At 43.3% G+C, this 26,685-nt stretch overlaps 2 protein-coding genes across 2 annotated transcripts; one reads left to right on the top strand and one right to left on the bottom strand.

Moving 5' to 3' along the window:
* Window positions 1-6,216: 6,216 nt before the first annotated feature.
* On the bottom strand, window positions 6,217-20,058 carry rragca (Ras-related GTP binding Ca). The gene is made up of 7 exons (XM_036539068.1): window positions 19,694-20,058; window positions 18,172-18,375; window positions 15,083-15,282; window positions 11,686-11,800; window positions 11,281-11,423; window positions 8,516-8,664; window positions 6,217-8,220 (listed from the first exon to the last, which is right to left on the bottom strand). Exons 1-7 carry the CDS (start codon window positions 19,871-19,873, stop codon window positions 8,069-8,071), a joined length of 1,143 nt encoding a protein of 380 aa, XP_036394961.1. The 5' UTR covers window positions 19,874-20,058; the 3' UTR covers window positions 6,217-8,068.
* A 2,275-nt stretch (window positions 20,059-22,333) lies between these two features.
* Window positions 22,334-24,826, top strand: LOC118784348 (c-Myc-binding protein-like). The gene is made up of 5 exons (XM_036538558.1): window positions 22,334-22,403; window positions 23,702-23,774; window positions 23,867-23,915; window positions 24,280-24,409; window positions 24,526-24,826. The coding sequence occupies exons 1-5, from the start codon at window positions 22,389-22,391 to the stop codon at window positions 24,568-24,570; spliced, it is 312 nt and encodes a 103-aa protein (XP_036394451.1). The 5' UTR covers window positions 22,334-22,388; the 3' UTR covers window positions 24,571-24,826.
* Window positions 24,827-26,685: the final 1,859 nt, after the last annotated feature.

Here is a 26,685-nt window from a genome sequence, read left to right as displayed (position 1 = left end):
TACAGAGTTTTGTCATTAAAGGAGGTGGGGGCTCTAGCTTGGGTTTGATAAAGCAAGGCAATTTCAGAAGCCGCTATACTGCCAAATTAGAGTTGTACATCATGCTGATCTCCCTCTCATCGTGCAACTGTGTGATGTTAACATTTGATTTGCATGATCCTCGCCTCTGTGTGACTGAGCGTGTGTGTGAGAAAAGAGCATCCCCCCCCCCCCCCCCCCCCCGAGACAAAAACGGAGCGCTGGCGCCATCTGGGCACGGGAGGAACACATGACCACGCTTCAGAGGATAAGATGCAGGTTTGCACCCTCCAAATCTAGATTAAGCCATTGTATTAAGGCAGAGTGATAAGAATTATGCCCTGTCACACCAATCTGAAAGTAAACACCGAGACATCAGCAAAGCCTTCCACTTCCTGGAGGTCCATGTGCTGATCTGAATAAAGCTGCTGATGCAGGATGACTCACAGTTTTCACTCCCATTGCTTCTCCAAAATGAACATTTCAATCAAAATAGTTCATCTAGGACTATCTTTGTCAAACCATGCAGAATGCTCCTCCTACACACAAACACAGAGACAGCACCCGGCGCTTAATTCTGTTTGTTTTATGAAAATAAATCCAAAATAAGCACATGCCCCACGCAGTGGGCTGGGGCCCACACACAGATAGGGCCAGCTTAGCACTGAAACACACATTCTGCGCAAACTACCCCACAAAAAAGTGCATAAACCAGCAACAGCAACAAAACACATCTCTGCCAAGCAGCTTATGGGGTGATTCCCACTAACTGCTGCATTGTTGATTTGCCTAAACTTCTAAAGACAAAAGAAGTTTAAAATCTGTCTTTTAATCCTTTTTTTTTTACAGATTGATCAAATTAGTTCTGTACTCTAGCCTGTGTACATTCTAACATTGGACCTTCTATTCAGATCCTTTTTTAGTAAAGTCATGTGTGAGTCTGACCTAGAAAATGTTAAAAATTACCTAACATACAGAGTTAAGGCCCTGAAGTGATCATGACCCCAGGACAGACTCACATTTCACACTCAAGGTATTCAGTACCACATTCAGTTTCTTTATCTTAGTTTGATTTTCACCAAGTCCCAGTTCCCAGTCAATTTCTTTTGCAGACCTTTTAGCCAAAATCAGTTGACTTTGAGCACGACAAAGTCAGGCCAGTTATTTATTTATGTGACCCTACATCGCGTATGTTTATGCTGATTAAATTAAATTAGCGCCATTCCGTTCGAGTAACCATGGCAATTCGATACGATTCGGGTCCTCACGCCGTTTAAGGGCTGGAGAGATGCAGATCGCGGGGAAGCTCTGCGGAGGATTAATGTAGGATTTTTACAAGAAATTAGTAGCCTAATGAAGTGGATAAAAATGCCGTGACAGTTTTATTGCGTCTAAATTGCGTGGAAGTAGAATTTAACGGCCTCTCGCATTCTCACATAATGAGTCGTGACAGGGGCTGCGAGCCCTGCTTGCCGTAACGGGCTGGCAGCCTGTATGGCGGTACTTACAGATTTGGAGGTGAATTTGGGGGGTGAACTTACCCCGCTCCCTGCTTCCCTCCACCGCTCGGGTTTCTTTATCCATGTATGGACGCTTCGGCATCCCCTCTTGGCCACAAAAGGATTCATTTAACTAGAGAAAAAAGTATTCATTTAACATTTAAGAATAATTTCCTTCGTACTTGTAATTTATTTAACGTCACCTAGGCTGCCATAATTACACGTCAAATCGCCAGGCTAAAGAGAGACCAAATAATTCTTAATTTTATTCACAATAAAAAATAAGTGACCTATTCTCAGACAACTCAGTTTGACGGTAAAATTGGAAATTTCGAAAATCAAAATGTAAAGGTTGATTACGCTATGTATGTGAAATGAAGGTTCAGTCAGGCTACCTCAAACCCGCAAACGGATAATTGTAGCAGTTCACCTGGACTCGCGACGGTCCTGCGACATCATGCGCGGTAATTTGGCGCCATCAAGCGGTCATTTTAAAACGTTTAACCGTTAGGCATCGCGCGCCGCTTCAGCGCCTCATGCGCGGCCGCTGAGGTTAACTCTAAGGAACAAAAACATGCTTTACGAGCTTAAAATGTTAAATGCTAAAATGTTTCTGTTGTGTCCTGTAAAATGTGTAAAATGCCATAACAGCACAGTTGAACAGGAGGGCACACTTGGCAAAAAGTAATTCCATTCCATTATTTTACACTCCCAGTGTAAAATACACAAACCTTTGCAAACTAATGAATACATCCATAGACGATATCAATATTGACAGTTTTCAGTCTAATAAATTATTCAGGTATTAGCATTTGTGAAAACATTTTATGGTAGACCTCTAACAGCAACACTGGAAGATTCGTGCTTCGAAATGACTTGATCTGAGATTCACCATTTTCCCTTTCTGCATCACACCAGAGAGACACAGGAATTCCCCTCCACTTTCGGTATGTGTTCAACAAAGGGTCATAAAACCAGGACCCTCTCTCCATCTCACTTTCTAGGGTGTGAAGCCTGTGAGAAGTTGACATTTTGTGAATGAAGTAGCTATGATTCAAGTTTTGAAGGCTTGCCATGGAAGACTGAGTGAGATTATGCCACAACCTCTGTTCAGTGTTCTAGCTTCAGTGAGAGAGTAGTTTTTATAGTGGTCCACCCAAGAAATTCTCATTGGTAATCTATCCTTTGGTGGTGTGGGTTAGGATGATGTCTTTAACAGTTAACATCCACACGGACACGAAGGTGGGAATTTAAATCTCTTGTCTAAACTAATCCACAGGGTGTGTGGTTTTAGTATATGTTGTTTGAAGAAGAGGATGCACCTTTATTATTTTGTTTTATTACTACATTCATATTTTTTACCTTTATCTCTGCTCACCACTAAATTGCATTAACATTTTGATATTAATTATTCTGTCAATACAGATGCAACTGAACTAGGTAACATTCCATTACCTCATGTGGAAACAAGTTTAAAGGTGTCCAGTGGTGTAAACAGCAGGTATATCTCAGTGCCTCAGGACAGGATAAAAGCATTTATTCACCTTTAGAACAGGGTTAAATACAATATGAAAATGTCTCTGATATTGACTGAACGGCATGTAAAGCTTCCTACCTTGTGTGGCTCTTACATGTCCTAATATCTGCTTACTCATTGGTTCTTCCTCTGTTGTCGGTTTTATACTGGATACAGGAAGCAGATGCTTTTCTGGGCCAAAACCCAACTGCCTGCAAGTAGGAGGAAAGCACACCATTAATCAAGCTAACCAGAGGCCACCAAGACCTGCCAACAATATATTGGTTACAAAATGGCTACAAATCAAGAGCTTGTGGTGGCAAAGCTTCCCAAGGTATCACCATGAGATCTGTTAATGTTCACGTGTTAAAAAGGACTAACAGTCATGCTTATCCATGGAATGGTTCACATGACTTTAAAGGTTATATATTTGCTTGATGTCTGGTGGACATTTCATATCATTTGATCTGCACATTCACGCAGTTAAATTTTTTAAGGTACATTCACAGGAAGGAAGTACAATCGTGTTTAGTGTAACGGAATTTTCCACACCCAGGGAGTTCATTAATCTCCGGTATCTGGAAGACTTATCAAAGTGTGACAGGACTCAGTGTGACATCATTTTTCTGGTCACCTGTACTCTACTTAATATGCGGTTGCTGTCTAATCACCATGCACTCACCTGGATTCCCACAGGGAAGTCTTGAAGGGGTCTGTTGAAGGGGTCTCGATGATCGCTCGATGAAGGCCTTCAGCATTTACATTTACATTTACATTTATTCATTTAGCAGACGCTTTTATCCAAAGCGACTTACATAGGTTACAGTTCTTTACAATGTTATCCATTTATACAGCTGGATATTTACTGAGGCAATTGTGGGTTAAGTACCTTTCCCAAGGGTACAGCAGCAGTGTCCCAGCGGGGATCGAACCGGCAACCTTTCGGTTACGAGTCCTGCTCCTTAACCACTAAGCTACACTGCCGCCCAGCAGTGCAGAGACCCAAACCAAAACTGTTCCTCAACTACTGATCCACACCACTGGAGACACCATGGCACCTCTTTATTCACTAATCACATTTATACTGAATTAAAACCATATGCATGAGTGGAAACTATGCTTTCATTTATTCAATAATTGTCACATAATTAGAGAAACCATAACCCAAATGCCCACCTATGGAGTATTCATCAGAAGGCACTTCTTACCTGTAGCCAGGATGAAGATTCTCTAATGAAAAGCATTACTGGAAGCATCTGCTTGAGAAATTCAGGTCCGGGTTTTAGGGAACAGCAATGAACTTACCCTGTTGTGTGTCTGTAATGACCTCCATGTACTGTCTGTTCTGGTTAAATTGGATCTTTCTGACACTGTAGATCGTTGTTGGTATAATGACGACAGTCGCCTCCCTGGTTTGGATTGTGTTGCATCTTTCTCACCACTTCCATTTCATTTCATCTACTTGATTGGCTCTAAAAGCAAACTGCAGGAATCTGATGTACCTCAAAAGATTTTTGGTGTAAACCCAATTTACTTTGGTCCTGATGGCAAGAATCTGGCTGTCACAGAGTGCTGTGCGTGTGGATACAGCAGATTAATACCAACAGCGACAGGGACAGCCAAACAGTAGGGCAACAGATATGAAATATCAAGCAGCAAATTCACACAAACCATTTAGTTACAGGATGTACCCATACACAACCTTTCAAGATACACACTGCAATTTAAACAAGTAAAATAATTATATTCTTATAAGATTTAACACATGAAAATATTAGCAGCAACTACCCTTCCCCCTCTCCAAAAATGAAAAAAAAAAAATCAAAGATGACGTGACCCTCTTGTGTACACATAAGGCAAACATGAGCTTCATTCTGCTTACTTTGGAGTTCATACGGCCAAAACACGATTATCATTTTAAGAAATTACTTTCTAGAAACTCTTCCAGATTTGCTTTTGAAAATAGAAGCAAATTGACACAAGGGGGAGGGAAATCAATAATCAAATGCAAAAACAATTTTAATACTTCACACAATTCCCAGAAAAGCAGTGCCAAGAGGAAGGTAGCTCTCAGAGTCTGTTTCTGCTCCTCATTACTTCACTTTTAAATGCTCTGTCAGGCTGCTGAGGGGGGGGGCAGCTTTAGAGAATACGGAGGTCACACCGGGGGGGGGGGGGGGTCACAGAGGGGTCAGAGAGGGTAATGGTTCAACAGACAGCTAAAACGGAGTCTCAAACTGACTCAGCCTCTCTCTCACCGGCCAATGGACTGCCCAGCTGACCCACGGTGAAGCCTACAGTATTGATTCTGCTCAGAGGCACTCACTTATATCATCTGAAGGTGTTTAGAACTGCAGGTGACTTGATTATCTGTCTGAATCAGGCACAGTGGGGTCAGAGGTAAAGCTACACGTGAAAGAGCTCAGAGGGATACAGTGGTGGGCTCTTAATGGAGCCACAGCTGGAAAAAAGGGGGAAATATACTTAATATAGCAGCAGCTCTACTAACCTGTGGGGGGCTAGAGCAGAGTGGTCAGGTGAATGCAGGACCTCACAGCCTAGTGCTGTGCAATAGGAGCAATGATTCTGAGCCTGTTTTCAGCACTTCCCACCACACCCATGAATTAAAGAAAGGAACCCCTTTCTCACCGATCACACACACAATACGCGGAAAACCCAGGCGAGACACCTGAGCACAGTGCCCAGGTGAGACCTCAGACACAGAGCCCAGATGAGACCTCAGCACAGGACACAGGTAAGACCCCAGACACAGAGCCCAGGTGAGACCTCAGACACAGAGCCCAGATGAGACCTCAGACACAGAGCCCAGATGAGACCTCAGCACAGGGCACAGGTAAGACCCCAGACACAGAGCGCAGGTGAGACCTCAGCACAGGACACAGGTAAGACCCCAGACACAGAGCGCAGATGAGACCTCAGCACAGGACACAGGTAAGACCCCAGACACAGAGCCCAGATGAGACCTCAGCACAGGGCACAGGTAAGACCCCAGACACAGAGCCCAGATGAGACCTCAGACACAGAGCCCAGATGAGACCTCAGACACAGTGCCCAGGTGAGACCTCAGACACAGAGCCCAGATGAGACCTCAGCACAGGACACAGGTAAGACCCCAGACACAGTGCCCAGGTGAGACCTCAGCACAGGGCACAGGTAAGACCCCAGACAGAGAGCGCAGGGTACAGGCAAAGGCTTCATCTGGGATTTCATGGCGTGGCAGTGCAGCAGGTTGAGGCAGAGGCCAGTGGATTCAGACCCACAGATCTGTGCTCTCCGCTAATGTACCCACTTCAGTAAATGTGCAGCTGTGCAGTATATATGGATCTAAGCTGTGCAAGTTACTCTGGGGATCTGTGAAAATAACGCCCCTCTTCACTTCCTAACTCACAGTGATCCCAAACAACACATCCATGCTGCCACCCACCTTCTTCAGACTTCAAAAATCCCCATGAGTGTAATGACCAACAACGCAATAGTTTTTGTCATCATTTTTGCACATTTAAAGCCTAGCGACAACCCCCTTATTTCAAAATAAAATAAAAAAAAAAACAAATGTCAACAATATGACTCTGATATGACTTCATGTAATTCATACACCTACTAATTACCAAAAATAATCACAGGATAATCAAAGAAAACTTTAGTATTTTCGCATTTAAAACCAACATACAGCACACAAAAAATAATCATATTTTTGGACCCAGTGACACTGAAGGAAACTCCATTCCAAAGCTCTCTCTCCAGCTGACGCATGTTCCGCGACACCACCCTGGCAGCTGCACGTTCTGCCCAGACCGCAAACAAATCAGCACATTTTTAAATATTGTTTCAGATGTGCAAGTGTTTATTTTAATGTGCATGGCCAAAAACCTTTGGCAGAAGTGAAAGAGTCATGTGTGAAGACATCTACTTTTGGCTGAAATACAGGTGACAGTGGCTTTCTGTGAAGAGTACCCAGTTCTGACAGCATAACCTTCTGTTTGCTAGTGGCAAAAGTGAGCAATTTAGTCACACTTTTTGTGTTTTTTTTTTTCTTTTAAGCTTATCCCCAAATACAATGCAATTAGCCATATTATACGAATACAAAACACCTATAAGAAATGTCATCACAGACATGCTTGGAATGGGGTCCGATTTCTGATTTGGCTGCATTTTGTGCATCTGAGTTCTAATATTCTACCTGTGATCTTGTGATTAGACACATCACATGGTATTTTTGTTTTAGGGTGGAGAGGGGTGAAAGGTGAAAGATTGAAAGTATTATCAAAAGGGTTAAAGTCCAATTTCCACCGTCAGCCTGGCTGACTATACCTTTGTGAGGGAGGGGGGTTGACACTCAACTCTTAACGAGATACTTCAACTGTTGTGCACATTCTTTAGGCAAAATATATATATATATTAAAAAGAGAAACCAAAGAAAAAAGGTCTGGGTACAGATGTAAGTAGGGGTGCAAGCTCCTAATAGCCTACATCTTAAGTGTTATTTTGTCAGCAAGACCCAACATTGCTTAGAGCCCAGTCTGAAAGATTCAGACTCTGTACTAATCCCAATTAGACATGGCTGTTTCTCTATAATGAGTAAATCGTTTGCATGGTTTTGTAAGTGGCTGGATGCTACCCAGTGCCTACAGAGCCCCTGTAGGGGGTGTGGCTTACAGTAGTTTGGCCTTCCTGCTGAAAGAGCTGACGCGCTTTCTCTCTGTGTAATTACTGTTTTTTTCCATTGTTGCATGGGGCACCCATGCCTTGCACAGTCACACAGAATCAGTTGTGTTTTTTTTCCTTCCAAATGTCTCCTCTCCAGTTTCTTTGCATCGTTCCCTTCGGTCCCTGGTCCACGAGCCTCAGGCCTCTCCGTCTGCACACCGCCTTCAGCGCAGCCTCTGCAGATCAGGTCCTCTCTCTGTGACCGAGGCTGTGGAACCCGGGATATAGATTGCATACTGACACGCCTGTCTCTCCGTCTCTCTGTCTGTCTGTCTATCTGTCTGTCTGGCACTCTCTCGGGGTTGATCTACACGGTGCTCCTGGGAGTCCCGTTGTGGGTCACTGTCTTCATGTTGGGCGTGCTGGGCTGCGGGGTGCCTAGTCTCTGGGTCGACACGCCCACCTCGAACACTTCGTGGATCGCTTTGCGAAAACAGTGGAAATTGTAGTCTATTAAACCTGCAGGGCAAAAAAAAAAAAAAAACGGAAAAGGGAAAAAATGTTTTAAATAATTCAGCAGTTACATGATTGATTTAGAAACTAAAAATACAATTAGGGATTTGTTTGAGTTAAATAAGCATTAAATTAGATAAAAATGTAACCAAATAAAGCTACTTTCTAGAGATCTACACTGTGCTGTAATATGAGTGTAAATTCTTGCGGTGCTGCCCCTAGACGTGCTTGTACATTGTAAATCGCCACCAATGAGACCCCAGGCCTCCCCTGCTGGTCTCGGGCCTGCACTGCACCTCACCTTTACGCTCAAAGCTCTCCTCTCTGAGGATACAGACGAGCGCCAGGAACTTGGTGACCTCCTTCAGGTACAGGACGGTGGTGTTGTTGAGCTTAATGATGGCCATGGACTCCTTATCGTAGGCGCTGCCACTGCCATCGTCCTTCAGGCTGGAACCCAAGACACAGACAGTCAATCTCACAGCCTCCAAACACATAAAAACCCACAGCCGCTTCCCAGCAACGCAAACAGGAATTACCTCTGCCGCATCCATCATCTCTCTAGGAAGACAATCACCCACTATCGCTTTATCGGGAAAACAATACCCCATCGGCCAGTATTACCTCAAGAAATACTAGCATCTATTAGCACTCTGTCACACAAACACCGATCAGCATACTCTACAGAGAAATTCACTGACACGCACACTCACGCAACCATTACTACATAAAGCTATGCATTCACTAATACACTACTGAAATGCACAACTCATACTACTACCTACAGTCACACAATCACCATCACAATACTGAAATACACATTCATCTTCACTTGCCAGAAGTACTAACATGTACTGAAACACTAGTGGCATGTCATCATTTTTAGAAAAATCACAGCTGGGTGGAACACATGGCATTAGGAATATAAACTAAATTTATAAAATATCCAGAAAACATCATTAAAATATTGAGAATTACCCACCTTCTAAAATCTAGGACTACACACCAGTAAGACCCAAGGGAATCAGCTCAGTATCAAAGGTGAAGTGGAAAAGTGAGTCAGTTTTCACTACCTCCGGGATATCTCATACACCACACACACACACACACACACACACACACACACACGCACGCGGACGCACACACACACACACACACACACACACACGCACACACGCACACACACACGCACACACACACACACACGCACACACGCACACACGCACACACACAGCGCACTGTGTCATAATGCTGTGAGCAGTTCCTTCACAAAGGAAGATGAGAGGTGTCAGAGGTGCATACTGACAGCGGCAGGAGAAGCTGTCCTTTCAGACAGGTGAGCAGAAAGCAGCACCGCAGCTGCAGTGACGTTCACGCATGCTGGGTCTGATATCCGCCGTGACGCTGGGTCCTACTGCCGGCGAGTTACGTTCTCCAGAGGGAGCCATGCACAGAGAAAACCCAGAGCTGACGGGGGAGGACTTCTCGCCCAAGGCCAGATGATGATGGGCGATTTTCACGACTGTTGCATCCTGCTCCTACTGCTCAGTCCATTCTGGGGCAGGTCGGAGGGCTGGTGTGTGAGGCACCAGAGTGAGCCTAACCCTGGTGTCGCCCAGCGATGAGACACAAACCACTCAGAGCTGGGGCAGGTAAAGACTGCATGGCAGTAGTGAGGGCAGTGTAGAAAGCATTACTTCCTGAAATGAAACTGAACTCTCCTCTATGCTGCAAACATCTCCTGTTCATGAGAAAAGCAACTTTCCCACAGAGATTTCCTTCAGAATGACTGGTAAGCATGACAAAGCTATTAGGAAATAATCACTGCCAAACAAAAGGTGCCTGACCATCCCTCACATTCCAGTGTGCTGAGTCCGACAGGGCTCAGAGCTGTACACACAGTGCTGTGGGTCTCAGAGTCCACCCTCTCCACTGCAGATCACAACCCCAAACCTTTACACTATTACTACCGAGTTTGGGGGGGTTTAGGTACCATCCGGAGCCATATGCCCCTCAAAGCAGACACACTCGCAACCCAAGAGCCCAAGCCAGAACTCAACAGTAAAAAGTAGTAGTTCTCCTGGATTTACACTGAAGCATTCTACGATCCCTATTAAAGTGGTTAAAGCCTTAGTCAATACTGCAATCTTGTATCTACATAATGAAATTAGGCACCAAGTATTAGCAGAATTTATGCATATGGTGAACATTTGGCTTTAAACAAACAGTTCAACTTACACTAATGAGACTGTAAATTGTCACCTTCCTTAGCAGCAGGTAGTTTCAGATGCTCTCCATGAACACGTTTTACCAGGCAACACCCACCGGCTCATGACCGGACACAGAAATGAAAGTGGTTGTTTCCATGAAATGAGTGTACACATGAAACTGCCACAAACTCTTTTTCATTAAATGTCAAACACCTGCAGCATGTCTGGCTCAATGTACCACAGATTTTCATTTCAGTAGAAATGTGGAGCCTGAGTTTATGATTCCTCAAAGAGGAAGCAGGCTGTGTGGTGTTCACTTTCACATGCTCGAGCCATTTCTGTTCCTGATGAACAGCCGTGGATCGCGCTGTAGAGGACAGATCATGTCCAAATCGGAGTCTCCATGAGTCCTGAATCATTTTCATTAATAAACTTAAGCTGTGGTTATCATTTTTATGGCTGTAATCATCAGTCTCCCACAAAACAAGCCTGGTAAACCAGCCAATGATAAGGAGAACACGCAGGCACTCTGACATTGCTGTTGATGTCATAGTAACTGACATCACACTAGTGAGTCAGTGAAGTTAGTAAGAACATTAAAGGAATTTCATAAACTATAAAAGTAGAAACAAAGTGTGAATTTGATTTGGGCAATTTTTCAAGGACAGTGGGAGAATTTAGTCTGCCACAGCAGAAATACTCTCTGGGATTCTCAAGCCTTTCCAGGGACTGTAACCCTGCAGGGACCTGTTGGGGTTGGAGAGACTCACCTGTAGCAAGGGGACTCAGTAGTGTTGGGGGGATTCACCTGTGGCACCTATAGCAGGAGGGACTCAGTGGTGTCTGGGGGACTCACCCGTAGATGCACGAGACATCGATGACCACGTCAATCATGTCACAGCACAGCTCGTACGACTGCATGTCCACTGGAGAGCTGTCGGTGGCGATGTAGATCTTACTGACCACATCGAACAAAAAGGCCTTTTCTATCCCTGAATTCTGCAGACAGGAAGACACAAATCACAGAGTGAAAATGAGCCCTGCCAGTCAGAGCTTCCAGAGTTTGAGGTCTCCAGCTTCATTTCTGTAACACGACTCTGGGACTTTGAACTAGCTAACACTCATCCTCTCCAAATTCACACCATAACTCAAGCCACATGGCACAAACATGGCACCAAATTCTATTTACCCAGACAGATACAGAGAGACACATCACACACAGCAAGAGGCTGTCTGAGAAGGAATCTGTGTGGGTACGTACTGATATAAAGATGTTTAAAAGGTTCTCCAGCGTTGGCAGCTGGGGAATGAGCTTCTGGACAACTTTGCTGAAAGCCTCAAATATCGAGTGATCGTAGATGCTGGTTAAGTAGAAGCTGAAAGGAAGATCGGGGGGGAGACAGACAGAGAGGGTTAGAGGAGCTTTATCAATATGAGGAACCAATGACAGATGATCCAAGCATGAAACAGCACCTCTTCCTCACAAACTACATTTATATGTGAAATAAAGAGAGAGACAGAGCTCAGGTCACGGGCAAAGTTTAATTACAAAGGGCGGAACAATAATAATGGCCTGAACACTTTGTTCTGGATTCAGCATACACAGTTCCAGAGCCACCACCACAAAAAACAGTCTGTGCAACAGCCAAACATTTGTCCCCGGCGAGTTCATGGAGCAACATGGGTGAAAAGGAGTGAATCAATGGCAGCCCATTGTTTGGGCTTAAGTTTATCTGGCAGTAAATAATATAAAGCAAGGGTCACAGAGCGCAGGAGTCAGAGCAGCGATCGATGCGGCCCTGGCACTGGGGCGCGCGCAGCAGGGCAGCGAGGAGCTGCACGTGACCCTCACTCTGTAAGGCTGCAGAGCCGGACTGCTACGCCACAAAGCAGACCAACAGTGAACCATCTGTTAAGATCAGCTGGAAGATTCACCATCCAAAAAAAAAAAAAAACCTGCTTAGCAGCACCTAAATTACTGACAGCTCCCAAACATTTAACCTCATGACCACAGGACAGTGTTGATATTATTCTGCATTGAAAAAGTGTGAAGGTGGACATTCTAGATATTACAGATTCAAGCATGTGTCCTCCCATTTCACTCGACAATAATCTGCAAAAAAGAAGCGTTTCCCTAGCAACATCACACATCCTACTTTATCTCCCGGTTTGAAACGTGGTTACCATGCCAGAAAAATTACAGATTTTAATACCAGAATAAAATAGTGTCCTCCTCAGTTTTTACACCCCTGATTAAACTGGAACAAAAACATGATGTAACAGAAAATACATTGTATTTCTCTTTGCTTAATAAAATTCATTATTTGTGAATGATATGACTTAACAGCACTGAACAGGACAAAGTACAGCACAAAAAAAAAAAAATCAATGAGCATGTTTTATGTTACATCATAATGTTTGTTCATGTCGCACAAATGCTGTGTATATAAATGAGCAATCATACAGGCTCTCATCCAGCGAAGTCTGCGTGGCTGCCCAGCGTCAGCACTGTGAAGCAGGCCCTGTGCAGGCTGCTGCTCGAGGGAGACCCTGTGCAGGACAGGCGTGTCGTACGCAGCTCTCAGCGCGGACGCGGCCGCCTGTCAGAGCAGGATGCTTTCACCAGCACTGTTTCACACATACTTCCTGGCCGTGACATTTTAAGTAAGGAGTGAGCACAGCGGAAAATCCTGCTCTTAGTGCTGCGTTTCTGGCTGAACAGTTTTTGTTGTTGCCATTTCTTAAAAGGAAACACAACAATGATTTCACACCTGATTTCGTGGGTAACAAGCGGAGAGCGGTCTTAACAGCAGAAAGGCATCAATTCATCTAACAGTACCAACAAAACGCTATTCTGCTGGACCAACATGCCAGTGTTCGCAAACACACGTACATGTAAAACTTTCATGTAACAAAATATTACCCAGCCTTGACAATTGCCTTCATTGTTCCTGTTCCAATGCAGACCTGCCTTACATACATATGACAAAAGGAATTTAGAAAGCACTAACCTGCTCGGTGTGCGATTTACATTTCAACCTTTTCATTTCCTCCAGACTCTGCTACACAGGAAACCCTCGTCTATCACTTCAAGTTTAACATGCTCCTCAGGAAAATGGTAAACACTGTATAGTGATCAAACAGGCCAAAAACAAAATCTTTGTTGCCACAAACCTATGTCAATTCAGTCAGCTTAGCTGGCCCAAATATTTCCAGTTTTCCATAAGAATATAAATATAAGTTTTTCCATTTTTGCTGGCTGTAACAGTAGGCAAGGCTAATACATGTCAGTAAATGTCAGCAAATTCAATTTGTTCAATTTCAAACTTTAAAATCCAAAAAAAAAAACTGTTTTTCCTCAAAGAGACAGAAAACACAACAATGGCCAGCAGTCCCATGAACAAACAGAGTCACATTATCAGCTGCAGGCTGCTAGCGCCCCTGCCTGAAAGCACTCCTCAGCATGTTTGGGGAGTACGGATCAATACCATCACTACCGAAACCTTCAATAAGACAGTGATACAAAATAAAAATTATCGCTACCGGCAAGGTTGTCTCTGTGAGAATCAGTTAAAATGACAGTCTTATTTAGAGTGGCTTGCAAAGCAAAGACACATATGTGCATCTAACGAGCCAGCTCGAAAACAGTTCACACTGAGTCACAAGGGTCACAAGAACACAAGCGAATCTGTCACACAGTGCTATAATAGGCAGTGCCACACTGAATTCAGGCTTATGGCTACAGTATTAAAATTTCAACACCAACTGTAATATACAGGAAAAGCCTTAACTTGAGTTCTACAAGCGAGTGAGGAGCCGAGTCTTCAGTCTGTGAAGGAAGATGAGCAGAAATTCCGCTGGACTGACCACCGTGCAAAGCTCATTTTTAATCACTTTTCTCAAGGCTTTAGAAGAATCTCACAGCGTCAGTAAGACTATGCAAACCATGTGGTGCGTGGCTGTCAGCTGCCCCTCTCACTGCCACCCCATCCTTTGCCATGAATCCTACTGCCCTGGACTTGCAAAACACAGAAGCACCAAACAACGCCTGTGTTCCCCAAGTCTTTAAACGCAGCGAATATCTTCATCTGTGCGCCAACATGCCAGGCATTGCAGGAATGCCTGATCCTACAAGACTAAAAACAAAAACAAAACAGAAACACTTCTGCCCTACCACACACATCTACAACTTTCACCCAACGGTCACAAGTGGCTCATCCTGACCTCAACGCTCAAGAAAAATTACAATTCCCAGAAGACATAGCTGCGTTCATTCCAAAATATGAATTATCAGGGATCAAAGGATTATAGGGTTGCCTCCATGAGTCAGACTTACAGACTTTAGTGGAAAGCATTTTTGTTGGAGGAGGGGGGGGGGGGTTCTAGTATTCTGGTAACAAACACATATCCAAAGAAATAATTTTCTGTGATTTTTATGGGAGGGGTCTACAAGGCTGTTGAACTCCATGGTCAATGTGCTGTAACTGTACCGACACACTGCAGGCTTGATTCCCGAGAGAGCTGATGCTGCTGCTATCATTGAGTAAGGCATTTAACCCAGATTGCTTCATAGAATGGCTTAAATGGATAATATAGCTATGGAAGAATAAGGGTTATGTGCTAAGAAAATAAGTTAAATTATGGCGCAGTGAAGCCACCTGAGGTGTAGCTTCTCCAGGCTGGCGTCTGCCAGGTCGTCGTTAGCTCTCTGGTGGATGTCCCTTTGGGTCTCGATCTTGTGGTCGTCTGACAGCCCATCCACTTTGTGGATAAACACTTCAAAGTTGATCTCGGGGTTCACCCTGTAGGCCCTGGACACCGTGAGGTGCAGCCTCCCCAGGGCCTCCACATAGTCATCCTGCGAGACAGACAAACAGACAAACACAGAGACAAACACACAGTCAGATCTGAGTGACAGGAACGAAGAGAGCACCAGCTGTGCTAAAGCTTTTTCTTTTGCGTTAACCCAAGAATTCAGGGTTAACAGTGTTAGAGAGAGAAAAGCAGATATTATCACCTTCTGGTGAATCTCTTTAACATGAAGATGAATTACAGTGCAAAAAACACAACCAGATATTGAAGTAGAAAAATACAATTTAAAAGCAGAATGAGCAGTTAATTTATTAATTATTAATCATTTACTTAGTACATACCCTTAACCAGGTGTACCTGCAATTTATTCCTTACTCCTTTAATGCAGTCATACTACTGAACTTTACCATACTAACTGAACTACTGCACTCTGTCTTACTTGTCCTCTACCTCACGTGTACGTTGCTTTGGATAAAAGTGTCTGCCAAATGAATAAATGTAAATGCAAACTTTTTCCGTTTATACCTGACTCATTTAACACATTCATTCTACTGAACTTTTTCATGCAAGCAGCCGCTCTGAGGACAGGCACCCAACCCCAGGACCCTCCGGTTCAAAGTGCAGTCTGTCACTGCAGTCAGGTTATTTGCAAACACCAGTATAGAGATCACTGAGCAGTGCTTCAGATGGTGTCTCCAGCTCCCTTCAATGGCTGATGCTGTTGGGGCTCTGCCAGGGCCAGCTCCACAGCGTGCCGGTAACATCTCATCACACACCCGTTTGGAGACACCACCATTTCCCAAACTGGCATTCCTGAGTGATGACTGGAAACCTGCCTCACCTCTCTCTTACAGCAATGCAGGCAGCATGCTTTCTGGAAGGGAGGCGTCTGAATTTAAGCAGCCAGTGCGTGCTTCAGACACAAAGGGCCCTGTGACAGTAATGAGCTGGAAGAAGCGCTGCAGGACCCAACAGCTGCCTCAGCACTGAAGTGGATGACATCTTCCCACTCACCATCACAAACATTCACACCTTAAACACTGAAGAAAGAGAGGCATCTTCCCACTCACCATCACAAACATTCACACCTTAAACACTGAAGAAAGAGAGGCATCTTCCCACTCACCATCACAAACATTCACACCTTAAACACTGAAGAAAGAGAGGCATCTTCCCACTCACCATCACAAACATTCACACCTTAAACACTGAAGAAAGAGAGGCATCGTCCCACTCACCATCACAAACATTCACACCTTAAACACTGAAGAAAGAGAGGCATCTTCCCACTCACCATCACAAACATTCACACCTTAAACACTGAAGAAAGAGAGGCATCTTCCCACTCACCATCACAAACATTCACACCTTAAACACTAAAGAAAGAGAGGCATCGTCCCACTCACCATCACAAACATTCACACCTTAAACACTGAAGAAAGAGAGGCATCTTCCCACTCACCATCACAAACATTCACACCTTAAACACTGAAGAAAGAGAGGCATCGTCCCACTCACCATCACAAACATTCACACCTTAAACACTGAAGAAAGAGAGGCATCTTCCCACTCACCATCACAAACATTCACACCTTAAACACTGAAGAAAGAGAGACATCTTCCCACTCACCATCACAAACATTCACACCTTAAACACTGAAGAAAGAGACCACTTTTCACTCACCATGATAAAAATTCACTTCCTACTACAGCTTTAACAAGGACTGACAGTACAGCTGAATGCAGGGGCTGTTTGGAGTGAAATACTAGGCCAAGATGAGACCAGCTCTGATCTCTTCACATGTTTGCACACGTTCAGCTGGTTACTTTTCAGAATCAAAATAAACCGCGATGACGCCGGTTCTGCGTTTGAGAGCCGCTACTGATGAAACAAACAAGATTTGCGAATGATCCATTTAATCGTGTTCCATCTTGACTGACTGAGTTAGTGCTGATTTAGATCATGACTAAGATTACTTCAGCAGCCTGTCTGGTGTAGGATTTCAGCACTTCTCTCCCACTACATCCGGGACAAAAGTGTCCTCTCATCTCAAATGTGCAGAACCAATTTAAGCAAACTGGCATAATTCTCTTCTTCACTGTAAGAAGCATTCTGGCCTAGATCAGCACATATCAATTGCTGCCATTGCCCTCATCATAACCCATCTGGATTCACTTTAAACTAAAAGTCACAGCATGGGAGACATTAAAAATGGTTTAAACAGAATACCCTTAACTTAAGCTGCATAACACGCACTTTACGTCACTCTGGATAAGAGCATCTGCCAAATGAATAAATGTAAAAAAAAGTAATTGTTTTTTTTAACAGTCCCCAGTGAGTTGTGCAGGACAGGGAACAGGAAGAGTCCCAATCCTGAATGAACCTCTACCTTAAAGTACTTTCATTTAGCTACTCACAGTCAAATAGGGGTTCACTGTGCACCATGATCCATTGACATCATTTTAATCCAAGCTCCTGATCTCAGGTATCATCCAACTGTAAGCGAGCTACTGTAATAGTTTTTACTGGAAACTAGTCAAGGTGTTCTAAGTGGTTCAAAGAGTGAGAACCACATGAAAAACACACACTACACCACTTTACAGACATCTGCTCTCCTCCGCGTAAACACTGCACTCTCTAGAATATACAACATCAGTTTGACATAATTACATTACATCACTGACACGTAGCAGATGCTCTTAACCACAGCTACTTAAAGTGCATCTAATAAAGTGGCACAATGTGCAATGCCTATGTATTATTTAAAGCTAACACATGAAAATAAACATTTTAAACATTTTAAATCACCATAGGTGACGAGGGTGGCAGAAAATGTATTGACACTTTGGGTTGTGACGTTGGAAAGATTAGAAACCTTCACTAAAATGCACTGTTTAAGTCTATGGGATATTGATGAACCTGAAGCCACATTACCTGTGCGTCAATGACGAATATCAAAGCACCCGTTCCCCGAAAGATCATCTCATAGTCAAAGGTGGGGTCAAAGAAGTCCACCTGGCCGGGGAAATCCCAGATCTGGAAGTTGACGAAGGAGCTGTTGGAGATGTCGTCCTTGTAGATCTTGTTGGTGCTCTCCAAAAACAGGGTCTCATTGGGGGACATCTTGTGGAACACCACCTGCCACAGACAGGAGATGCTGAGTTTAGCAGAGTGCACCATCTCCAACTGCTGAGGTCAAATGCACAACAAGCAGTCGAATGAGATTGCCTTTTACAAAATATTGGACTAGCAAAGTGTGTAGCAGTGAATAGTGTGTAAAGTGGTCAGGTTGTAGCATTCCTAACTGCCTTGGACAGAAGTATACGAAACAGAGAGAGAGAAAAAAAACTTAATGTTTAGAAACCAGACTGGTAGGTGCATGATGTTTGGATCAGCTAACACACATGCAGCACCTAGGGCGTGTTTTTACACTGTTTGTTCACGTGGTTAACATTTCTTTTAGTCATTATTGTACTTTTACCTATTTCACCTTCAAAGGATAACTAACGTCCTTTGTCGTTTACAGAGCATGCTAAAATGTCTGCCTCCGCAACCCAGATGCAGTTTTTATGATGAATTATTTATCTTAGCTGTACACAAGTCACAAAGACAGCTAGAAACACTAAAAACAACAATGATCTACTCTTCCATAAAACGACTGCGTGCAATGATCGAGTATTTGATTACCTCTATGTAATGAATGAAACAGTGGCATGACTTGCAGGTTCGGCGTAAATGCTGCTGGCCCTGTGTGTGTGGGAACTGTTAATCGCGTCCCTTTAAACCCCCACACCAACATCCACCGAGCCCAGGGCGCAAGAGGGGGATGCCGGATAGGTGACTGTCTTTTAGGACCCATCATAGGTAATGCAGGTTGCGCACAAGGTCGAATATTAGCTAATCTCTCCCAGCAACGTATCCTCGCAGGCCAGATAATAGCACTGCATAAATTAATATCTAAAGAAATAAATAAATAAGGGTGGATTCTCTTTCACGCAGTCACATGCCCAACGCCGGTGCGTCGCAACTGCCAGTCGGTAAGAAGCAAGCTATCTGAATTCTATTACATTCACCTGCAACATTGGCTAGCCACCCACATTTTGACCCATTCTATTTTCTGCACTGTGACACGATCCTGCCAGACTCTAGCTAGCTAACATTATAACGTTAGATGGCGAGCTACAGGGTTAGCTGGTTGGCTAAGTTGCTAGCTTGTCAGCGTTCCCCGATGAAATGTGCGATCAGGCTCGGGGCTAATATACGTTAGTAGCAGTGATCGGGCTATACAGACTGCTAATAAGAAGCAAATGGCTCACTAGCGTCAGCTTCATCAGTCGTTGACAGCTAACCAGCTAGCCAGATTGAGTGATCCAGCCAAAAGGCGTTATGTAAAAACAAACACCAGAAGTGAATCACGGTCCGCCGGCCTCTCGCTCGGACCCCCTCTCCTCCTCACCTTCTGAATACTCGATTTGCCGCTCCGCCGTAATCCCATCAGCAGGATCCGAGGCTTGCTGTCGGAAGGAGCCGGGCTGTCCTCGATGTCCCCCTCCTCCACTCCATAGCCGAAATCTTTCGGGAACGAGTCCACCACCCCGTAGCTGCCCGCCAGCGGCTCCTCGAACTGGATAGACATTTTGACCCGACGGCGCTCGCTTCCCCCTATTCCCCCACCCCCTTTTCCCAAGTTTTATTCACGGATATCTCCCCCCACCACCAACACCCAATAAAAGTAGTTTACAAGTATTTTTTAAAGCCTGTCTAACTAACATGGACGAGAACAGGGAACAGTTCTCCGTCTTCTCCTTTAAATCTTCAGGTCCCCCCGTGTTTCGCTTTCAACAAAATCTAGCGCTTACGCCCGCCTCCGTTTCTCCTATTGGGCCTTTTGCTGACAACGCGAATAATTATTGGTTAGAAATGATGTCGCTCAAGACGCCCCTGGACGAGCAGGGTGGTTCATTTCGTGTCATATGTTTTGCAGTCACCTGACTCGGTGGACTGGTGCGCGAGCTTGTTTCGCGTGACCTTTCACCTGAAGACTGGAGGAGTCGCAAAGTGCGGGCCACTTATGTGACATGATACATTAGAAAGCGAAAGCTACGTATGAATAATTAAACGTTTAATTTTCGAGAAGGACCATCGTCCATCGTAACCATCGTCAAAACAGGACTAATGTGGACTGAGGAAGACAGTATTTGTTGTGAAACGAACGCAGTGTCACAATTTTAATTTTAATTTTAAAATGTGTCATTCCAAGAGTCCCAATCCTCTCAATAATAATAAATAAAATGACACTATTATTAAACCACTCTTTACATTAATGTCCCCTTTACAGTAAAGTGGCCTTATATTTATAGGTACACATGTAATTTCACAGCTAAGCTACCTGTCCACTGTATTGTATTATTATTAATAATAAGAAGAATAATGTTATCCTTGTTGTATAAAAGACGATCTCACTGGCACAGCATGGACACAGCACAGCCAAAGCAGGTGCACTGCTTCATAAAACTGTGAGAACAGCAGACACATGGCAGACACCACAGAGGAAAGTTTGGCCAAAAGTTTGTGAATTTTAAAGCAATGTAAACTCTCCGTCTGTAATACCCCATTATGCAATCACTACAAAACCCCTCTACGTTCATGCCAAGTTACATAAATTTCAGTCAAAGTGCATTTAATGGTCAGTTACACTAATGGTTTATTTCAATATCACAGCCTGACTGGACTACATTTTGATCAAGCAACCTTCAATAACTGCCATGCATTGGTGACTGTATGTACTTTTATGGACATCAGTCAGATCATGAGTTTTGGTGCTGTGAGTATATTACCCTTGAAGCCATGTAACTAAATCCACACCCTAGTTTGGTCAAACCATTCCAGAAATGCCATGGTTACATGTACCAGGTGTCATTCTGGTACCTGTTTCATAAACACTTCCTAGAATAAGACAATTTATGTTGGGGTCATTAATTAATGTTGCCGCTAAAGGCAGGTTTTTGTACATGTGGGGCAGACTCTGACTAGAACCAGGCATTCCACATTTATGCAGTTTTTCCAGCCAGATATTTCAATGTTCCCAAGGAATTCAGACATTTACTTACCAAGGTCTTCTGCATGTCTGCTAAGTTTCCAGCAGTTTGCTGAGTATTTGTCAAAGAACACTCACGCCTGTACCATTATTACCATGTTTATATACAGGAGCAAGAGCTCAATTTCGTTCAGATTCTTACTCCCCTCCTGTAGCACTATACTATATGGTTCACAAGTGTCCTGCCTTCATCAAAAACACAATAATTTGAAAATATAATAATTTGTAAAAGAAACAATTTACACAGTAAGAAATGAACATAAAAACTGGTCAACATCAGGTTTCAATAAAAAGGTAACGACAATACTCTGCAGCTGCCATGCACTGGTGCCATGCGACCAAAACCCATGCCGGTGGCACCTGATGTAACGCACTATTATGTCCACAAGATGGCACACGAGGGATGCCTGTGGATTAAACAAACTGACGAGGCTTGTGATATTACTGCGCGATTCCGTGCGAAGAAAAAACAACTCACCTAATCATAGTAGCGTTTTCCCTTTTCCTGGACTGCATATGAATTATTTTAAAAAGTCAGTGAAACAAAACAAAAAAAAAAAACTCAGAGTAAAGTGTTAAAGTGCTGTCTCAAATCAATGAACTTTCCAATATATCTAGCTTTCTATTACCGATAATGTACAGAGCGGAAACATTCCCAATACAGCACGCCCAACTCCATATCCCACCACCTCCAAAACGAAAGACAGGAGGGATTGGATTGTTACAAGACTTGGAAACAGTCCAAGCTTGATGTACTTAACATGCCCGCTAATTGAAAGAATCGGCTGGATTTACTGAGCTTTTTATTGGATTATTAAAACAGTCAATCAAACATCTCTTATGAATACAAATAAAGATGCAGAAATGAGAAAATGTGTCTTTGCAACGTGGTTGCCCGTGGTTACCGTTTGTTGTGTTTGCGCATGCGCCGGGTGCTTCCTGGGGCTCGTCATAGGAACTGAGCATGCGCAAAACACCGGGAATTTGTAGTTCGCTGCTATCCGGTAGTAACTAAGAAACAGAAAGTTTGGGCAACAAAAGCCGTCCCTCAAACATGGCGCACTATAGGGTAAGCGAAACGTCTCTGCCACCACACGTCGCATCGTACTTATTTGTCTGTGTTAGTTATAAGAATATAATTTTTGTTACGGCAAATTTTGTTTCCTGTTGACATGGCATGGGTAGGGCTAACGCTACCTGCGTAGCTTGCTGTTGTTAGTTATACAGCTAGCAAACTTGGCAGCAAGAAGGAAACATTTTGCCCTACCCCTACGGCAATCATCAGGGCACATCACTGCAAACAGTTTTCCATTTAGAAACTTAAAAAATGCATCGTCAGGTGTGGGTGGATGGGCATTCGCTAGTTCATTAACTAGCAAACAAACTTAGTTTTCCTGGGCAGTATCAGATTGCCAGTTAGCGGTGCTTAGTGGCTTGAGGATGTGTTGGGTCGTGAAGGTAGCTGACTTGTTGGATTGTTTCATTTAGAGCTCAAGTTCAGTCAGGAGAGCAGTGTCAGTAGCTTGCCTGTTAGCCGACCAGATTGATTAAATAAGTCGAAGTGAGACAACGCTGACTACTGGTTAGGTAGCATGCCATTAAGACCCTGGACCATCCTGGAATGAAAGGCAAATTGTCATCCTGTTTGAATTAACGCATTTGCTTGCAAGCTAGCTAGCCTAGCTATAGTACCCAGTGAGCTGGTCTTAATTGACTGACTAGTTACGTAATCAAAAAGCAGTTTCAGTTTCATGAAATTCGAAACGATCCCTGTTTTCTGGTTAGATTAGCCACCAAGCTTGAAAATTACAATATTTGTTCCCAACTAGGAAGCCAAACCGTTTCCAGCTGAATAATTAGCTAATATGAGCGGCCGTTGTCCCCATTCATTTTGTTGGACACGCCCATTCGTTCAAAGGGAAAATTTGATGGTCATTTTCACTTTCCTCCGAATTTTCCCGGTTATTATTCGATTCCTGCGAGCTTTTTTCAATCATAGTCATCTTCATCGATGTGAGAAACTTATACAGTGGAACAATCCCGATCCTCTCTGCGTCATGTAACAAACTTAAGAGTGGTGTTAGTTATTGCAGTGGAATTAAGCAAGAACTTTAAATGCCTAATCTGTGTAGTTTCTACCGACAATCACGAAATGCAGTTTCAAAATGAAGTAAAATGCTGTTGTATTAGAAAGGAATCTCAGTAGCTAAACCTGTTTATTTGAGCTATGGACTGTCCCTTAAAGAAATACCTTGGTGTACAACATGGAAGAATATGTCATACCATAAACCGAAACCAGTATTTTTTATGGTACCTTTATTATATTTATGAGCGTCCTTGTCTGTTCCTGGTTTGCCGCAATTTCAGGCTTCAGAATCCAAACGGGAGCAGTTCCGGAGGTACCTGGAGAAGGCTGGTGTGCTCGACAGTCTTACTAGCGGTATGCTACCTCTGTCCCTCACTGTCCTTCACCACTTGCCGTGTGACTACCTGTTGTGAACACTGAAATTCATTCTTCCCCTCTTTTTCCAGTGCTGATAGCTTTGTACGAAGAGACTGAAAAGCCCAACAACGCTGTGGAGTATCCTTTGGAAAGCCTGCAATGGATAGTTCCTCACATGACCTGTTCTTTTATTCCTATGCAATATGAGTTAGCTGGTGGCATAAAAAGAATTATCTCAGGGTAATTCAACCCAGGGTGTAGAGTTAAGATGGATTATCACTTTATTTTAAACCACTGACAGCCTCAGAAGCGGGGATGAACAATGGGCTGTTTCAATCCAGACAATGTTTAGCTCAATTACTTAAGAGTGTCGGTGGTACAAAAGCCTGGAGATGGAAACCCTCCAGATTCAGGGTTAAGTTGGCAACACTAACTATAAGCTGTAAATTGGCTTGAATTGGGATTGGATGTGATGGTGAAAATGCCTTAATGAGAGTGGCAGCTTCCTGAAGCAGCACCTGGGTGTGACTGGGCCGGAGCCGGCCGACACGCAGACCCTGCGTCTGGAGCTGGCGGAGCTGAGGCAGAAATACGACCTGCTGCTGGAGGAAAACAAAGAGCTCAAGAACAAGGTACTGCCGTTTCCGTTTAACCTGTCTGTAGCTTTTACTTCTCCAAAAGATGGCAACTTCAGTAACCTTTGCCTCCTCCCTCATTAATCTTTTCCTCTTTTACTGTTTTTTCACAGCTTTTGCAGTATGAACCTGCACAAGAAGAAGGAACCAACGAATGAAATGTGTCTACCGCACTGGCATTGTTGTTTTTCTCGTTCTTTTTTTACGCCAACAAGGGTCACTTTAAATTAAGGCAACGCTGGAAGCGTAAGGGATTTTCTGTTTCTGTAAATAGCAGACATGGCTAGCTTTATTTTCAGTGTTTCACTGTGCACCTTCTGAGTTTTTTGTGTATTTTTTTATGTTAGTGGGGAAAATGTGAGTAAAAAACATCAATGATTTTGTGCACCAAAGGATTGTCTGAGTTATTTTTTGAAGTACCCTCTGTCAACAATGACGAAATGGCACTGGAAATGGCATGGGTTCTTGTCGGGCTCTTGATGTAGAAAAATATACTTCCTGTGGTACCTTTGCACTAGAGGTGTTCTTGTTTTGTGTTGTGTTATAGAAATAAGATTCTACACCCAATGTTCACCATTTGTGAATAGGAATTTGCTTGTGAATAGAAAAACACACATGGGTTCTGTGGAAATATTATTTCTCAATTTAAAAATGGATTATAAAATTTTCCCCTGACTCAGTTTGGCACCATGATGATAACTTTGTCATTTGAATTCAGAAGAGTAACACCAACAGCCACAGTAATGCCAAATGCATTTCAAAATGAATTTTTAAAAAGAAAAACAAAATATATTTCACATGGTCCTTTAATAGCTTTATTTTACAAAAAATTATTTCATCTCAAAAATGGTATTAAATACCAGATCTATACATTATTTCTGAAGGTTCTGCCTACAAAAGGCCATTCATCCCTTTTGCCTGACACATATGTGCACAGTACAGGATGTTCACTAAGCTTAAGGCCACTGTTATATCTGTTCTGTTTTAGGAGAGGCAATGCCTCTAGTATGGTTATCTGAAAGCAAATGCAGCAGGTTGAATTTTCTTATGTGGTATCCTGTTATAAAAAGCCCTGCTTTACACTTTATGTAATTAAGTACATTTTTAATTAAGTATACTTTGAGAGGCGATTGGTGTGGGCCTGGTAACTGTGTACTACTCCTAGCTGTAATAGTTTTCTCATGACTTGGTCATGTTGCTGAAATTAGTCAGCTTTCTCCTGGTGTCTCAAGCTGTGAGTGCTTATAAATAGAACTGCAACATGACCAGAGCGGTGGTCGCTTTCGGTCCTGTGCATTTCTTCAGGCACTCAGCCTTGGTAGGCTAGTTGTAGCCTTAGTAGCGTAAAGGATCTTGATATGGGAGAGGATATCATAGGAAAACTAGTCTGTTTGTTTGTCTGAAATAGCTCTGGATAGAGAGATGAGAAATTAAAGGGGAAACGCACATCTGTTACCACTTCTTTAAGGTTACCGTACAATCTTCAGGTGTGCAGGTGTCTTTGAACCTGAAGATCATAGGCTGCTCAGTACCTTTGGTGTATGAAATTGCTGTGTCAACTACAGCAATTGCTAATAGCAGAAAGTTTAATTCAGCTAATTTCACAACATTTTGTTCATGAGCATGTTCATGAGCATAAATTATGTTGAGAGTGCAAAAACAATGGGAATGTAGACATTATGTTTATTTAACATGTTAAGTTTTGACATGTTACTTTTTTGTTCAGCAATTTGGGGGTAGATAGAAAATATTTCTCAGTGCACATGCTGTACATTAGAAAACCTTTCTAAACTCACGTCCATATCATGTGCTTTAGCCCACATGGAAGCTGAGGTATGATTACAAATTTCTGAGTATGCCTTGCAGAACAGGAAGAGAACATTCTTCAGCTGCTAAATAATTTTGAACTTTAATCTAAAGACAGCTATGCCTAGCAAAATGTCTGTGTCTCGGCCAACAGCATACAGTTCTAATCCAAGCTGCTGTCTTTCCCATCTGTCTTACTGTCTGCTCGGACTCCTGAATCTGCTACAGCTCACTCACAAATTGGGTTAAATCACAGAGCACATGCTTGCAATTTTCAAGAATTTCAATATGTGTACAAGGCTTAACACTTTGGTTAACATCACTAACACCTAATCAACATAGGCTCTTGATTTTATGTACACTGGCAAAAATGCTGTGGTACTCTGAAGCTGTGAACTCGTACTGTGCACCCGTACTTAAAAGTACAATCATTCATCTTTCACTCTGACAGACGCTTTCAGGGGAGG

The sequence above is a fragment of the Megalops cyprinoides genome, chromosome 10 (genome assembly GCF_013368585.1).
Source record: "Megalops cyprinoides isolate fMegCyp1 chromosome 10, fMegCyp1.pri, whole genome shotgun sequence".
NCBI classification, from domain to species: Eukaryota; Metazoa; Chordata; class Actinopteri; order Elopiformes; family Megalopidae; genus Megalops; species Megalops cyprinoides.
Note: the sequence above shows the minus strand (reverse complement) of the source record. Positions and strands in the feature narration are given on the sequence as shown.

What these genes read in the sequence shown, in the direction of transcription:
- rragca (XM_036539068.1), bottom strand. Translation starts at nt 19,873, where the DNA reads ATGTCTATCCAGTTCGAGGAGCCGCTGGCGGGCAGCTACGGGGTGGTG. An exon ending in TATTCGTCATTGACGCACAG is followed by an intron (nt 15,283 to 18,171) that starts GTAATGTGGCTT and finishes TCTGTCTCGCAG; the next exon opens with GATGACTATGTGGAGGCCCT. An exon ending in GATGTCTCGTGCATCTACGG is followed by an intron (nt 8,665 to 11,280) that starts GTGAGTCCCCCA and finishes CTTGGGTTCCAG; the next exon opens with CCTGAAGGACGATGGCAGTG.
- LOC118784348 (XM_036538558.1), top strand. An exon ending in GCTCGACAGTCTTACTAGCG is followed by an intron (nt 23,775 to 23,866) that starts GTATGCTACCTC and finishes CTCTTTTTCCAG; the next exon opens with TGCTGATAGCTTTGTACGAA. An exon ending in ACAAAGAGCTCAAGAACAAG is followed by an intron (nt 24,410 to 24,525) that starts GTACTGCCGTTT and finishes GTTTTTTCACAG; the next exon opens with CTTTTGCAGTATGAACCTGC.